At 38.3% G+C, this 18177-nt stretch overlaps 1 protein-coding gene across 6 annotated transcripts in view; it reads right to left on the reverse strand.

The window, feature by feature from the left end:
• Pcdh19 (protocadherin 19) overlaps positions 1-18177 on the reverse strand; it is a 103844-nt gene that overhangs the window by 81923 nt on the left and 3744 nt on the right. For 2 of the 6 annotated variants that reach the window (XM_005358669.3, XM_026784833.1), the window contains exons 2-3: positions 15458-15598; positions 14445-14772 (exon numbers count right to left, since the gene is read on the reverse strand). The exons of 2 other annotated variants lie outside the window; for them this stretch is intronic. In XM_005358669.3, coding sequence (XP_005358726.1) covers positions 14445-14772; positions 15458-15598 — 469 coding nt within the window. The remainder of the gene's footprint in view (positions 1-14444; positions 14773-15457; positions 15599-18177) is intronic. 2 more of the 6 variants (XM_005358671.3, XM_005358670.3) reach the window with 1 other exon arrangement.

An 18177-nucleotide genomic window follows, 5' to 3' on the forward strand; every position in this document is an offset into this window, starting at 1 on the left:
AAAAAAAAAGGCAAACACTTCATTCACAATCTGGGTAGTGCCTTGCAGGTTTCTCTTCTATTAGCTTTGGGGTAAAGTGAAAAGGGTAAAGCATCTGTATGTGGTTTCTTTGTTCCATGAGAATTTTTTTCATAGTATCTCTAGATATCTATAGAGATCTACTGAAGTAAACATTTTACAATTAGATTGCCATGTAAAGGAAATTAAGTGTTCAAACTGTAAGAAAACCGTGTTTTGAATTTCTGATATTCAAAATGGCACTGCTAATAAGGGAAGCGATCAAATGATTTCACCTTTCTTAAAATGGTTGAAGCCATTCTGCCTTACTGAAAGATGTTTGAATTTTTAAATTTCAGCATCCAAATGCTGAACCACCAACACATAAACGCCCTCTCTTTTGTACAAAATTGACAGGCTATCATGTTATAACAGTCTTATGTTTCTGAATTATGGAACGGAGACATGAAATCAAACAATACAGAATACTACAAAAAAAAAACCATTGGATACTAAATGGCGTGCTGACAAACTCTCTGCCTAAAGTGGTCCTTGCCTTTTTCCAGTATTGAAAATCTGTACAGGTTGCAGTTAACAATTACAATTTTAAAGCTTCTCATCCTAAAAAATACAACTTAAAACTTTTAAGCTAAATGACTAAAGCTAACTAAAGCAATTTACTCTTACAAGAACACACATAGGGGTATAAAGAAAGAAGAAAATGTTTTTCCTAACACTATTTCCCATATTTTAAAGGTGAACATTAAAGAAAAGCATGAGCTTTTTTAAAGTGACTGTACAGAAATATATAATTTATTCAAATGGAGTATTCCATTATCAGAAAAAAAATCTTATGTTGATTGCTCACAAAGACACAGCTAGATATAAGGGAACCACAGTGGATAACATTTTTTTTTCTTTCTGATCTGATATTTACTTTAGGGGTAGTCAGGAACAGGGTCTCAGTTTATATCTCAGGCTAACCTGTACCTCACTGTTAGTGCAAGATGACCTTCAACTCAAGATCCTCTTGCCTCTTCCTTGTAAGTGCTGGGGTCACATGTATGCGAGTCAATGCCTAATTCATAGCTCTAATCTTATCCTGAGGTTTAGACAGATCGCTGCAAGCTGAAGGAAAGTGTATGGAACAGTCTGGAAGGAGGGAACAGGATGGATGGAAAAGGTCATTGTCAAAGAGCCACACGCAGGTTATTTAACATGGCAATCTAACATGTATTTGCACATTTGCACATTTGCATATTCATTTATGTCCAAATGCTTATTTGTAGAGGCCGCCATCGAGTCTGCTTTCCCCACCTCCATAAAAGTATGAGTTTTAAATGTAATCCTTTGTCAGTTATCAATTCAGAGAAACCTTAAAAAGAAGAACTTATAAGAGGAAAACTGCCAAAATTTGATTCAAAATGAAAATAAGAAACATATTTGTCCTAGGCCTCCTCAAAATAACTTATACAATCTGTCTATGTCATCTTTTGGTCTTAATATTCACTGTAGAGTCTAGCAGCTATTTTTTTCACTAATTGACTTTTTCCCAAAAAAGTTGCATGTTAAATTAAATGTAGAAACTTTGGAAAATCAGTAGAGTACACACACGCACATGATACCCTAAAATAGACATCTGTATATTCAATTTATATAAATTAATGCTTGGTAATATCTCTCTCCACTTCAAAACAATTGGAGCCAATGTGTATGCGCTGTTCTCTTTTCTGTTGTGTTTCTTTCAAGTTACTATTGATCATGGGCATTTTCCTCTTTCACTAAATATTCCTCAGGAATTATTTTATGCCCCTCACATTATTCTAACAAATGTGTATATATCAAATCATTTACATAAGATGGTACTTGACTATTTCCAATGTCCTATTCCTATCAGTTATACTGAGATTAACACCTTGTAACACCATACATTTCTGTGCAAATCTAAAATTATTTCCTTATGATAAATTACAAAAGTAGAAATAGATATCATAGGTCTGTTAATATACACTGCCAAACTGCCCTCAAGAAAGACATGAATTTCACTGATTGTATTCTGTGTCGTAGTATATCCAAGCATGCCCTTAGCAGCCCTGAGTATTGTTCCTTTTTTGATCTTTGTTAATCTTATAAGTAAAATCTAAAATCTCCCTTACTAAATTATTCCTGTGATTGCTTTAGGTGATAAGTTGGTGAAGATAAAGTTGTGGAGATTTTACCTTGTATTGTATCCACTTCTTTATTACTTGATCTTTTAAGTAATAAGCATGCATCATTTTTGCAATTAAAATTTAATGTCATTTCATTTCTACTATTTGCTTAACATAATTAAAATATTTTCATATGCCATGGTTATTATCTTATTGCTAAGATAGCGTATGTTCACATCTATTGCCATCTTACAGCTTCTCTATGAAAATATCCTAATGCTTGCCTTTTTATTGATTTGTATCAGTTCTTTTTATGTAAGGATATTGTTTAAGTGTCCCTTGATCTGAGATGTCACCCCGACTTTACTAAAACAGTCCTTCTTAATACACATGTATGACTTATGCTTTCTTATTTTTCCATGTCACCATCTGAATTTATTTATTTATTTATTTGCTTCTACTCATAAATTGTAAACTCTGTGGGGGCCGGAAAATTTCTTTTGCTCACTTTTATAGCTCCAGTGCTTTGAGTAGTGACTAGCATGTCATATGCACTCTACAAATATTTGAAGAATTAATTAATTAATTAATACAGTTTTTTAATCATAGAAGCAGAACAGATTAATAGTTACTTGAGGTTGTGTGTGGGAAAAATGGGAAGAAACTGGCCAAACAGTATGATGTTTAACAAAAATGTGTTCTATGTTTGATATGCTGAAGAGCCACCGTAGTAGACAACACTGCCTTCATACTCTTAACGTTTGCCAGGAGGGTAAGACTTACGTGTTCTCACTATTTTAAAAGTGACATTTGTATGAAATGATGGATACGTTAATTAGATTGGTTATGGAAATTATTTCTCAGTGTATATAGACACCAAATATCAAGTTATGTACCTTAAATGCATAAGAATCCCATTTACCAAATAACGCCAAAAAAAGCTGTAAAATAAATTTAAATACACTTTCGTGATTGCTGTATAAACTTAAAATATTTTCTCAAAAAAAAACCAAAAAAAATAAAAAAAATATTTTCTCAACTTATGTGTTTTTAATTTATCTTATGAATTTCTGAGACACAGACTTTACTAAATTCTATATAGTGACTCAGAGCTATAAGTATTTTTGGTTTGTGCCTATTTCCACTTTCTTTTCATTTTCAAAAGTAGATACTTGACTTCTAATAATTTTATCATTCTCATTTTAATTCTTTACACTGTGAAGATGTTTATTTTGCAATATAATGGAGAATATTGTTTTAATTGTTAACTGACTACATAGCACCATCTAGTTACGTCTCTTTTTGCATCACCAGTGATCACCTAAGCTATGAGGGTAGGTGCTTGCTAGTCTTGCTATTTCTCAGAGCTGAGTACAAGAATAGGAAAGAAAAGATGATTACAAATATTTAGTGGCTGGTGAATGGATGGATGTTTTCAAGCCAAAATATTTTTTTAAAGAGTCTAGCTACTAAACAGTACTTCCATTCACTAAATTCTAAGCAAACCATCACAGTAGGCCAGGTTTTATCTAGAACAAGTGAATACCCTGTAAGAGCTGGGCTCTTTAACCACTAAAGAGCTAAATCCATCAGTAGCAAAAGATATCCAATAAACAGCAGACGCTGTACAAAGGGAATGGTATACAATTGGCAAGCCTCCCAACAGACTCCTAAAAATGATTTTTCAGAGGTTTTCTTTAGAAAACCACTTCCCAAATTGATATCAACTGACTTCCCCTACCCCTAAAGTAGCCAGTGATTCTCATAAGAAAAAGACTGTCTTACCACAAACAGTGTACCAAATCCTACTGAATGTAATTTACCAGCCTACAACACGGATTGGGTTTAATAATTCTGGACTCAAATCCAGTTTGCAAGAAAATCTACCTCATTTTTTTTTTTTTTGGCTCTCAAATAAAACCCCAAGTTCCCCGTATTGATTCTCTAAGGCTAAGTTAGCCTCCTCCTATAGACTAAAATTAAAAATAACAACAAAAATACATTTTTATTGAATTCTGGCTCTTTGCTGATAATCTATAGCAAACAACAAAATGAGCAAAGCCAAACTGAACTGCCTGTCGTGCCAACAAATCCTGCAAAGAATGACAATCGGTGAAACATATTGTTAAATATGAATTGTAGCTAAAATATTTATCTCAGCTGCAAGGTATTAAAATGAGAAAACTTTCCAAGTGGAAGCTTCAAACAATTGTATTAGAAGTTGCATAATTTGGTTAGATTGACCTCCGAATGGAATAAAAAGCTGCTTATTCCATTATGTTGGCCTTTGTCAGTATAAAATGTTAGATAATTTATCAGAATACATAAAACCTTTCTCAAAAACACCTAACTTTGAAAGGAGATCCTACTGAATCCCAGCTTATGAACATTTAGATACGGTGATAATGATCAACAGAATTCATATGTACATGAATCAGTCTTCTCTGCAAAATCCTAGTTGGGCAGGCAGGAGTAGTCCATCTACTATTGATTCCTAAAATAAATACAGGCAAAAATGAACAAAAATGAGGGCATTCATTGCTGCCTTTATGGAAGAATTGGCATGTACTGAAGGACATACTTGAATGACGAAGGCATTGTATTTGATACCCAATGCTGATTACCCGGAGAATATGCTATCCTCATTTAAAAACTACAGAGGCATGCCTACAGTGTCACTAGCCATAGATAAGCTCCTTACCCTCAATATGACCAACAAAGTGGGCATTAACATCAATAGACTCAAACCTTAATGCAGTCAGCTTTATGAAAACCTTCAAACCAATGCTGCAGAAGTCCATAGAATTATTCTGAGATTAACGAGAGACTGGAGATACAGTGACCCAGTTTCTTAAGAGATTATTTCAGATTTGGTATTATTTAGTATTTGTTTGGCTTCTGCAAAATTCTTGATGTTTTTGATTATGAATTCCTTACTAATAACATGTTTCAAGAAAGCAAAACTCCTTTCTGTGAGGTTCTGAATTTTGTTTTACTAGCCCACTTCTCCCTTATCACAGGTCTGTGGATTGCTACATTGTCATCTTTGAGGTCAGTCACACTCTAGAAAGAACTGCACTGAGGATGGAGTTTCCTAGGCTCAGAGAGTTAGGAGGACAAAAATGTTGCAAATTCCCAATACATTTTTTATCAGGTGCCCCCAGCTATGAGGATATGCACAGTCACAAACCTTTGCAGTTCTGGATTTTTCTCCACTTGCCATGATCTCTTCTTGAGGATACCTGATGATCAAATGTAAATCATGCAATAATACCCAGTGTCCTAGCCTTGATAGAATGCCAGCTTTTAACAGCTGTTCTCTATCAAGTCACCACACAATGCAAAGTTTGTGAAAAAAAAAAGCAATTTCTTTTTCTTTCCTCTTCAAGTATACCCATACCACACTGCCACGGCAATGAAGCACGCCCCACTTTTCCATTTCTAAAGGATTACCAGTAGAGGCAAAATTAAAAAGAGTGACCTAGAAGTGTAAGAACACATATCCCAGTAGCAATCTCACGAGTCATGAAAAAGCTTGGTGTTTCTTCTGTGAAATTTGACATTTACTTCTAAAAAGCTATAACTACTTCAAATTGTTTTGCAACTTTAAAATCACACTATAAAAGGGGGGACTTCATTATTAATACTGATGTCAACATGTTCTCTTTCCGAAGCTCTTAGGAACAAATGTGACTATCAACATACTCTGTCACCTGAAAAGCAATACTTGAGAAAATGGAAAAGCACTAATTGAAGAGGTGATCAGTATAGCAAAAATCACAGTCGATGCCAGTCATATGAGTACAGCGTGCCCGTGTCTCCACCACTGTCTCTGTGACTGGCAACACAGATGAGAAACTGTCTTCCAATAAGTCAACAAGCATTACCTGTAGCCAAATGCCAACATCCCCCTCACAGGTGTCAATTTCAAATATTACTGTTGAAACACAGATTTTTAGTTATTCAAAAATGTCACAAGGGTTAAACAATACCTCTGACTATAGGCAGTCTGCCTACTCAGGCATCTTCATCAGAAATGGTTTTACAACAAATTACCTATACATTTTGGTAGTCTAAATCAGTCAGACTTCTTGAAATCCAAACTATGGGCATTAATGAGAAAGAGAGGGGTTTTAAACAAAGACAAACTCAAAATGGACAAAATAAAAAACAGTCCTCAGGAAATAATTTCCAAAGAATTAAGCCTATTCACTCTAGGATATACTTAAGCGGAGTCTCACATGCAGCAGTGACTATTTCACAGCCTTTAGCTCAGAATTCTTTTTTTTGGGGGGGGGGGAATTTTTTCGAGACAGGGTTTCTCTGTAGTTTTTGGTGCCTGTCTGGAATTCTGAATTAAAAGTCGTTCCAGAAAAGTCTATCCTTGGCCTCACCTTTGGGTGATAGCATTGTATTTCTCATAGGGTAGGAGAGTGGAGAAGATGGCTCAGATGATCTAAAAATCATCCGGGTGTCTATGATCAGCCCATGCAGGGAATCCACTTTGTTCAGAGGAACAAACTACAATAAGAAAAGAGGTGCCCTTCATGCTCTGGAAATCAGATTTAGGAGCAACCAATCTAGAAGGCTGAGGCCGCCAAGGCCAGTTACTGGTGGTGCTGAAGGAGAGCAGCTTGCCACAGAATGAAGGCCAGATGGGCCCCAGTGGGAGAAGCTGAAAACTGGCCACCCTGGCACTCAGAAGCTTACTGAAGCATCAGAGGACTATACACATGAAGACAGTGCTTAAGCATCTGACATTAAGAAAGCCTGGTGCTAGTCCACTAAGGCTGAGCTCAAGGTGCACAGCTGCTTGACACAAACTTCTTGTCTCCCTAAATCCCAAACACGTACAGGTCTCAAGCTGTTCCTAACACTGGTTGGTCTGTCAGTCTCATTTCTTTTGAAAATCCATTCTCCACCTTCTCAAATCAGGTAAAACAGACATTATAAAGGAATCCTTTCATATTTCAAGGTAATTTTGGGGTTCTACCTAATCCAAGAAGTCGTCATTTTACAACCTAGGGGGAAAAGGAATAAACTCAAGAAGAGAAAGTCAAAAGAACTAAAAACAGTCCAGGCAGGTTTGTGCCATAGGCTTACTAAGAGTGTAGCTGGAAGGGAATGACTGAACTAAATTTGGGAAGCTAGACATTTTTATTTCAATTTTTTTAATCTGTAGAAAATAAGAAGTATAAACATTTGCTAAATCCACACAACGTGTATCTGTCTAGTCTGGGCTGTATATTTTTAACTATTACATAATTGCATTTTTAATTAAGTGAAATGAAACCAGGAGTTAACCCATGAGAATTCGGGAGCCAGTTAGCTTCCAAGGGAATAAAGAATTTGACCTAGCTATCAACACTTATGTAAATCTTGACATGGTAATGAGCCTGTTTTAAGCAAACAAAATACGTTTAAAACTCCAGTCTTCCAAAGGAAATCAGTTTAGAGCTGATTGTTCATATTGTATTAGGATCCTTTCCTTAAGAAGAAATCCACCTGAAGTTTCTTTAAATACAGAAGACCACCCTGGTTTAGATAACAAAGGGTCTAATTTGCAAAACAAACACTCATTGACTGTCAACTTTTTAGGAATACACTTACCAACAGAGGCTTACCTCTAGATCCTCCGAAGAGGTCTGTTGTTTTTCTGTTCAGAGGGAGAATGCACTTGGAAGTTGAAGACCTACTATAAGCTGCAGGCAGTCTAGTTTGGCTATGAATATATGGGCCTGGGAAAGTCATTTGTTTTAGGGTGGGAGGTACTGGGCATTGAAGCTAGCTCGCTCATGTATGCGACTGAAATATATTCTTAGCCCCTTTGTTTTCTTTTTATTTTGAGATGAGGATTCAGTGAGTCGCTTAAGGTGGTCTTGAATTCACTCTGTAGACCAGGCATGGCTTGAATTTGAGACACTTCTGCCTCAGGCTCCCTGGAGCTGTGATGACACAGCTGTGCCACCAAGCCCAGGAAATTTGCCTTTTCTGTAACTGTATTTTCTTGACCGTGGAGTCCCTTTCTGATAACTATTCCAGAAATTCTATGGAGCTTTATGGCCGCAGCCAAACTTTTAAGCAAAACACTAAACGGGAGCCAAAAAGGGTTCTTCATGGGAACCCAAGCTCCTAGGGCTCACAAAGCCCATCTCACCAGTGACAAGACTTTTGTTCACCATTCCTCTGGGGGACACAGGGAGGCATGAGCACACTGGAAACTGGTGAACCCACTAAGCAGCCTGCACAAAAATCACTCCTCATATTCAACAGGAAATGAAACTTGAAGAGCATTTCCCTCTGCAAACAACCAACCCTCCGGGACTTTCACTTCAAACCTCTCAATTGTTTGAAGTAAATGAAGCACACATTAAAGGCCAGTCAGCCACACATCAAGATATCCAGCCTCTTCTCCTTGGGGGAAAATGGCTACTCCAGCACCGGCCTCCCACCTTTCAGACACAGAACTCTTATACAGATGCCTTCATTTAGCCACATCTGAGACATTATCCAACCAAGCCTGGCCTCCCCTAAACCAGGGGCGGTCAACATCTGAAAGCACAAGCAGGTATCTACTGCAGCACCATGAATGAAAGACGCTATCTAGTTTTGGCAGCAGGTAGCTCCACCTTTTTTCCATTCCTCTAAGTCCTTTGTAACTATCTCCTGCATGCTAAGTTTCAACATCTAGGCACAGTATATAGACTCAAAAGTAGTTCAGGGCAAGTTTAGGGAGGAAATGGGACAGCCCTTTCACTTTATAAGTCTGACTAACAGAAGAAAAGCAGGTCAGACCACTATGATCCTGCGATAAGAGGAATTCCAAAGCCCCAGAGCTTTCTCTGGAAAATGTCCTGCCTCCAGATCCCTGGGGAGAAAAATCTCAGGATCATTAGCAAGCACTCTGGCTAAGCTCAACTTCAGGGAAGGTGTACAGGGAGAGAGATGATCTCTCAGGTAACCAGTTAATTGCCAATAAGGAATGATAATAATAAATTAGCAAATACTAATGTAAACTAACTCAGTTCTGCAGCAGTTGCGTGGAGACGACAGAGGAACAGTTTATTCTAGAACACATCTTGCTGACTGATGCCCGCTGGGAAACACACTACCTCAGCTAGTTGTGAAGCAGGCCAGTAAACATACAGTAGGCAACAAGTGGCCCAAGAATATCCACTGGTAAAAGTACAACCCTAGCCTTCTGAAAAAGTCAAAGGCATTTGGGGGAAGCATTGTTTTCCTCTGCTCCATCCTGTAGCCTCAGGATTTATGTTGACCTTTGACTTCAATGAGTCCAAGATACCTAACAAGGAAGCGTTTTTTTTTTTTTAAAAAAAAAAAAAACTAAGTTCACTGAAGGAAAGGTTTGTTGGTTTGCTTTAACTGCAAGTGATACTGTGCAGTATCCATACTTATAACTAGCTTCATCATCGTTACCAGGTTTCTATTGCTTTTCTGGATCTGTTGTCTGTCTTGACTGGCTTGTGGTTATCAACAGCCCAAAATTTTTCTCAACTCATTACAAATCCCTAACTTCTTTGTTTGAAGGAACAAAGCATGCTGAGCTATTTCTTTTGTTTTCCTTCAAGGCCTAAATGATGTTTTATTCTCTGTATTTTCCATAACATAGCCATGCACTCAAACATTTTTGCAGAATAGCTGGAAGCATCCATTCCCACCTGTCACACATATCCTTGTTCTTCAGATTCTTCCTCTGCTACATTACTACTTATATAGCTGTTACACCAATAACTTGTGTAAAGCAAGCACACACAAACACACAATTTGGATGTTTCACACCAAAGATGCAACATTTTGCCAGGAAATGGTTTCAACCTAAAACTCAAGGAGAAAATTTAAGATTGTGGGTAAGTCAAAACGGAACAGAACCCCCGTGAATCTATGTGGGAGCTTTGGAAGTTTGTGTACTATGCACCACGCACAATTGGCAGCTCCAAATCATTCAGCATCAGAAACTAAACAGTTAAAGCATCTCACAAAAGTTAGATCTATTTGGACCACCTCACCTGCCCTGAAAGCAAAAAGAGACAGACTCTACCCAAATCTCCATTCTTTATAGGAAAAACACGAGGTCTATTTGCTCCCTCTATTGACCAGAGCCACTACTGACCAAAAAGGGAATAAAAGAATGTCAATGTGCAAAGGAATAACATTTTCTAGAACCCAAAAGCATTCACTACTCATGCTTACATCCACATAGTATCAGAAGAAAACAAAACACGGTGCATTAAGGGATTCACAGAATAAATTTACCTATTTTCAGAAAAATATTAACAAACTAACAAATCCAATATCTTTCTTCTTTTTCAACCTCCTTCTTTTTTCTTCTGTCTTCTACACACGCACACACACACACCTCATTCTCACATAAAGTTGATAAACTAAATAAACTAGGATGCCAAGGAATGTGAATCTCACCTTCCAAGTTAAAATACTTCAAAGGTACACAACATCACTAATTCTTTAAAAAAAAAATCTTCTGCAAACAGCAAAGATACCTTCCACTTTACCTCCTCATATTTGCATACAAAACCATAAAATTGCCATAGCTGGCATCCCAAGCAACAGCAGAGGATGGGAAAGTATTCATATCCCATTCTGTAGGAGGCTATCTATGAAGTGCAAGAAGCTAAGTTCCAATTCTCTAGACAAGTGCTCTGCTCCCTTTACCTAACCTACCTAACCACATTCATATTCCTTTTTCCATGTCCTTAGACCTGACATCTTTCAAAGGTAACCAGGCGTATGGATGAAAAAGTCACCCTCAGGGCAATTAGTGGCAGAGCACCAGCTAACATGCACATAGGTCTTGGTTTGAGCCCCACCACCCAAACAAAAGTCTGAATCAATTCAGCACCAAACCTAGATAGCTCAGCATCTAATTTACATAAAAAATAATATAAGGCTTGCTTTGGAAGGAGAAGTACTAAAAAGCATACAAAAGAACAAGTGGTCATAGCTATCTTTTTAACGCCTGCTTGGCGGTTGAATCCTTTGAGTGAAGTTGGTTCCCTAGCTAAATTGTGAACTCTCTGAGGGCAGAAGTTTCTTTCTTCTTACACTTATTTGGAATCTCCAAGCTACCTACTACACAGCGGGGACACTATGCCTTACAAAAACACTTAGTGATTTCATGAAATGGTGATCCATTTCTACGTTGGTGGAGTAGAAGCAGCAAGGGGCAAGCACAGTAGTTCTGAGTCTACTTACTTGTCTAACTACTATGTTAAATGAGCCCTATTACCATAGAAATAATAAAGGGAGTGTATGTCATAAAAGGTAACACAGCAGAAGAATCTAATATAAAGTCACCTTTGGTCCCAATCTGAAGAGTAAGAATGTCACATATGCTTAGGAGATGAACATCGTCCAGAATTGAAATTGTGTCATTTGTCTGTTTCTCTTAAGCTGCCTAAAGGCAAAGATCAAGTGTTTTATCTTTGCATCACTAGCAAACAGCAGATACAGTATTTGACAAAGTCAAACCATACAATAAAGCTAGTTGGTTGAGTTAATGAACAAAAATGGTTTCATGAAATAATATAAAAGATAATTTTAGTGTCATGACTTAAGAATCACCTACTTATTACGTTATAGCACTTATCACTCAGTACTATAATTGCTTAATAAGTGAATTGTTTCTTGAATGGATTAGTCAATTAATGAGGAAAGTGTAAAGGTAGGACATATATCAGAACATTATTATTCTAGGAATCTTACTGCACAATATAGCAGCATTTAATATCCCATATTGCAAACTACCTTTTTGCATGTTGCCCTTGTTATAATGTGAATTCATTGCATTTATTGTTGGTTTGGTTTGGTTTGGTTTGGTCTGGTCTCTGGAACTACAGACCCTGCAAGGAACCTTACAAGGAACATGCACTCAACAAATATCAGTTGAATAAATGCACCAATCATTCCTGTTCTTCCTGTCAATGTTGAGTGGCTTCTTGTTTGAAAGAAAGGAAGTGTCATTTTTCCCTATTCAAAGCTTCATGGTGGATACATGTTAAATATCTTGGTGGATGCTTGGTATGAGCCCTCCAGGTCTATGTACTGGAAATACACATGTAACCTCAGTCTAACCCCACATACCAGATCTGTTCAATTTTTTTGGACAAAGAATAGCTGGCTTTGAGGGTCAGGGAAAGCAACAGAACTGAGACTTTAGCTTTCTAAAATTGTTTTATCTGGTCCTTACGAGAAACTCAAAAAGGACACCACGATACTAGGCGAACCAGAAATCATAGTTACTATCTCCTGCTTCTTCCACATATTCAATAGACATCATGGCTCTCTTTTCTCAGGAACTTGAATTGATTATAAAATAATCACTAAATCTTCAGGATTTAATACTTCTTTGTCCATTTCCCTGAGCAATAGCAAACCAGCAATGGGGTATCAATAGTAGTATTTTTTATCTTCATTGTTCAATGATCACTATGAATTAATGGTCTGGTTACACCACCTTGTAGGTATTATATACACAGAGCCAGCCTAAATTCCTCTTTGGTTATAAGAGCCTGGAAAGACAGACACAAGTGAATAGCCTGTTGCCAATGGTGAATCTCCAATTTTCAAGTAAAAAATTCTACCTTTTTACAGACACCCATTAATCACAGACAGTCTTTACAATTCATAACGCTTTATTTTTCCTTGGAAAAACTTTCAATAACAGATGTACTGACTTTTTTTTAGCTGAGGAAACAGAGACTCAGTGAGGTTGCATGGTAAAGGGTGACTCCTGGACTCAAAATCTTGGTCTATTTGATTCCACTGCAAACCCTTACCCCTGAGTCTCTGTGACTGAACTATTAGTGGTCCACAGTGTCTCCCCGAGCAGTGTATGACTGAGGCCCTAGCAGTATTAAGGGTCATTAAATCATTAATACTTAGAAGTAAGTTCACATGAAATAATACTAGACTTTCAATAACTCGTTGTTTATGGAATTAGGTACTTTAAATGATGGTGTTTTTCTTGACAGTGGATTATTATGAGTTTCTCATTAAAAATATTGCTTTTCCATGCTATTAATTCTGGTAGAAACCATTTTTCAGGAACTAGGAGACACAATGTAGCAATGCAAATGGTCCTAAGCACCCTTTGCCATACAAAACTAATACAAGCACTAAGTCCATTTTATGTTCACACCATTGCCTAGGTATGTCAGTGTGAATCGTCCCTAAAGGCAGAAAGTACCACTCAAACACCAAGAAGTACAGAGCAAGGTGTTCTACTCCTCCTTTCTGTGTGATCTTCTCTTGGAGGCTGAACAAGTTCCTCAGTACCTCTGAACCTTTGTTTCATCTTCCACCAAAGAGAAATCTATCAAGATAGCTGATTGCGAGTTCTTAATAAGATGGTGCTTGTACTGGTACACAGGAAAACTGCTGGGATGCACTTGAAATCTACGAAATCGCTTTTGTAATGACCAGAAGGAGAGCATGCCTCCCAGTGTATCAAATTTCTACCTGATTCACAGAAAATGAAACCAACTTAAGGACTTGTTTTCAGCCTTCTACTCAGCCCCCCTCTTTCTGGCCCTTTTACCATCACTGGTGTATCACCCTACTCTCCCAAAAGAGTTCAACAACCAACAAATATTTGGCCTTATTGTGTTTTTTTTTAATTCCTTCATGAAATCACCCAAACTGAAGAGAAACAATTGATTTAAATTCATGGCTACTTCACACAATTGTTCATATTAGTGACAATTTCAACATCCTCAACTATCAAATGATATTAACAGAACTGCTAAGAAACGGCAATGTGACTTTTTAAATTTAATTGCTCGTATCCTTTTAGCCATAGACTCAGCAAGAAGGTAGAGAACAGTAGTATGAGAAGAGAAAAAGCAAACGTGGGAGTGGCTTTAGGACTCTGAACCACCAGAGGAAATTGGAGTTGAAGCATTATAGGATTTCAGTCATTTTCAACACTGCTTGGCAAGCCGAAGCTGCTTTAGTCTCCAAACTGGTGCCACTGGCTTTTGAGCATGCATACTTGCAACAGGTGGGGCAATATTTTACCATGCTGGGACATTATGAAGGCATGTAAAGGTTCAGATCATTTGAGTTTAGATTCCCAACCCCACCCCTTACACAAAAGCCCTCTATTTTAAATCACTTTTGTCCCAAAAGGCACTATTACCAAATACTGCATATGGAAATAGGCATAGACAAGGAATATGCCTCCAGAATGGCCCATAGTAGGACAAGCAGCCTCAAAAGGAGATCTGGGAAGACCTCACAAGAGCTCTTAGCTGCACTCACCTCAGGCAGGGGCACACCATTGATGATGAGATCTGGCTGCTGGGGACCCTGGCTGTTGAAGGAGTGGTGGTAGATGTGGCTAGCAGTAGTGTTTCGGGTATTCTGGTTCTCCACATTCAGGAAAGTGCTCTCAGAGCGACGGCAGCCCAGGGGCAGTGTCTGCTGGTGGTAGTCGAAATAGTTGAGGGACGAAGTAAGGGAGGAGCAACTGACAACATTCATCTTGTCTGTTTCCTCCACATCCCGAGGTACAAGGCGGATGTCATTCTTACTAATTTTTTTCTTCTTACTTGATTTCTTTTGATGCCCATAGGAGTATTCAGCGATTCTATGTGACAGAAAAGGCAGCACGAATAGATAACACCTTCCCAGACCATATACTGATGAATAAACATTAAGCACCCCAGAGGGTTGCACCCCATCTCTGTTCCAGCTCCTTATTCTGGCGCATTACATCATCGAGTTTCTCCCTGTGCTTTTTGCATGCAAAAACAAGCTGAGGGCCATGAAGTTTTCATAGTAAATATGTTAACCTCCCACCAACCCTCCCAAAGAAATTTCCAAATTTTAGATTTGGAATTTTTTATTGTGAGTGGCCAGTGAGCAGGGGTGGGGGATATGTGGAAAGTTGAGCCTATGGGAGAGAGCATGAAAATGCTCAAATCTGAAGCTTCCAAGGAACCCAGAGGCCATATTGGGCGAAGTAAAAAGTAAGTGCCAATTTAACATAAAAGGAGAGAGAGGGAAGTAAGAAAAGCCCTTGCCCCTTGCCACCGCCTCTAGGAATTTGCAGTGTGGCAAATATCATGGATCAGCTTCCTCTGCGATTAAACTGATCACTTTTAGACTAGGGTAGAGGTTCAGACCCTGTCCTCCAACAGCTCCTAGCTCTGCTCATCCACACCCTCCTCCCTGCCTTAGCCCAGCTCCCTTCTACTTTCCACCCTTCCCCCTCCGCTCCTAGAGAAATCTGATAGCCAAGCCCATTTGAATGAGGGGAAAAGCCTTTTTACCTCTTTCCCCTTAGGCTCACTTTCTCCTCTGCCTTTTTGTCTTGCTGCTCGCTAATGGGAGAAACCGAGACGCAATGCAGACACTTGCTGTTTTGTCCTTTTATAAAACAGCCGAGGAGACAAGTGATGGTTAAACAATTACTGCAAAGGAATTTAAAGGTTAGTGCATTCAGCATCCTTCTCCATTCAGGTGTACCTACAAGCAGCTGTGCTGCAACTGGAACATAAAAAGCTCAATTTAATTAACACTGACACAGACCCAGGAACGTGCACCAAAGACACCAAGCATTAAGAGACTTGTCAAAAGAAACACATTAAAATGAAGTCAGAATCTCAATGTCATGTATTACTTTGCACATAATAAATTCAGCTTATTAAGAATTCAATCTCTAAGCAATAATCAGCAAAACAACAAGGTTAATAAATAATACAGGTTGGACTTTACATGAGAAAGAGTGTGTCTGTATTCTCACGCAACAAAGCTAATTGTTAGAAAAAAAAGAACCCAATTCAAGCAGCAATTGCAGATCATCCCACAAGTCCCATAAATGAATGCATTTCAGGAAGAGGTCCTACAGGAGCAAAGAACTAGAAACCCCTGCCTAACCACATACATAGAAAGACAGGCTCCTGAACTTTAGGATTCTAAGAAGTCTGAGCAGATGGGGAGTTTGCATATCTACCCATGTCCACCAAAGCAAATTATTGCTCCATCCCTGCGACCTACCTAGAGCGAAGCAATTTATTTCACTTCACCCTTTTGCTCTCTGCCCAGTCTGACTTAAAATGATGGCAAATTGATGATACAGAGGCTGAGGAACAGATAAAATCCCCCAAACCTCAGGATCAGGGTTACATTTCTTTTCTAATCTGTTTACTGAATCAATGGGAAGTTCTAATCATTTTGTTTACCCATGATGGGTAAGTTTGGCAATGCCCCATCCAATTATTCAGCTGAGGCATTCATTGCACAGCCCATTCTGTATTGACCAATTATTTAATTAAACTGTACTTCATTAATTGCAAGCCATAGCAGTGAAGAGTGCTTTACAAAATCCACATTTGGGTGAAGTTGGAGAGCACTAAGATTTGCACTTTTTCCCCCAATTCAAATGCTCTCGTCCCTGTTTAATGATCTCCCTGGCAAGCTCTCAGAAAGAGCTCTTACTTCTAGTCATATATCACCAAGAAGTGGCAAACCCTTCAATATCTTTATTTCAAGCTGATTTCCTTTTCATCATGGGAAGGGTCTTGTGCATTTACTTTATGCTGAGAAAATGGCTTAAAAAGAGTCCCCTCTATCATTATCTCCATATAAATAAAATTTTATTGACCCTGCAATTTTTATCTCCTATAAAAATCACCATTGGTAGTCACAGGTTTCAAAGGTAAGAGCAATATTATTTTCAATCTCTCCCATCTGAAGTGACTTGGTACTGAAGGAAAGAAAAGTCACAGCCATTTCACCAGTAACAGGATTAAAGCATTTATGAGGCATTGCAGCTGCTCTTTTATGGCACCTGATTGATATTCATGTGTGGTTAGCATTTGTCTACTAACTTGTGTAATGCAGAGAATAGTAAAAGGGAAACAATAATTGCATGGCTGTTACATATTCAGGGAGCTCTGATTCACAGAAGTGTGTATTTCAGATGGTGTCAGATACAAATCGGACCTACAGGAACATATTTTGACTGATTAACATGCAAGCACAGATGGCACAAAATACAGGGGCTGTGGAGGTGTGCTGAAAACACACACAAGCACACACACCTTGGCTGGAAATAGCAGCACCATTCATTTTCAGCAAAGTAAAGAAAATAAAAATAACTTTTTCAACTGTTTCGATGAGACACTGCTGGAAAGAATTATATGCATTCTCCTAAGTAGGATTCTAGAAATTCTTAGACTTATTTCTTCTATCAAATTGCAAGAAATCTTCAACAAGAAACTCTAATGTTTTAACCAAGACTTTTAAAAATATTACATTACATGCCATTCAAGTTTCTACAGATCTCCCCTCTCTTCTTTCTCCTCTCCTCTAGTTTCCCCACCCCCACACACATCCTACACACACTTCAGAGAAACTGTAACATAATAGCCCATAGTGACATCCACTGGTAGCGACCAGATCTTAATACCACAGCACAACCCCACATTAGAGAAAAACATAGCCAACTCCAGAAGACTGCTATTTTTACAGAAACATCTGGATTCAGTCTTGTCTCTTATTGGGATGTTTGGTCTTCACACACCAACCAAGCAGATATTTGAAAACATACAGATGCCTGACAGAATTTCACTTTGTATAGCCAGATGTCTAGGGACTAAATACAAAACAAGCCAAGAATACTCTAAAAACCACTAATGACCTGCTTCCCCACACACTGCTTTCTCTCTTCCTCCTACTCTCTTTTTCCCATCATAAACTCTCACTCCCCAGCTCTCTCTTGAGGATAACCCCACAGCAGGACAAGGCAGTTGTCAGTACTCCATCTCCTTTCAGCTCTTGTCTACAAAACACTGTGCTCCAGGAAAACCAAGCCCTCAAATCATGATACATAGAACTTTTGCTAAAAATATGAAAATCTGTCTCTCTTTAGCTCTACCTCCGTCCCCTCCCTCCCTCCTCTCTCACTCTCAGATTCTCCCTCCCTCCACCTCTCTCATTTTTTCTACCTTAACTTCATGGAAGACAGCTGTGCAAATTTTAAAATGAT

This window comes from Microtus ochrogaster, chromosome X, assembly GCF_000317375.1.
Source record: "Microtus ochrogaster isolate Prairie Vole_2 chromosome X, MicOch1.0, whole genome shotgun sequence".
In the NCBI taxonomy this organism is placed as follows: domain Eukaryota; kingdom Metazoa; phylum Chordata; class Mammalia; order Rodentia; family Cricetidae; genus Microtus; species Microtus ochrogaster.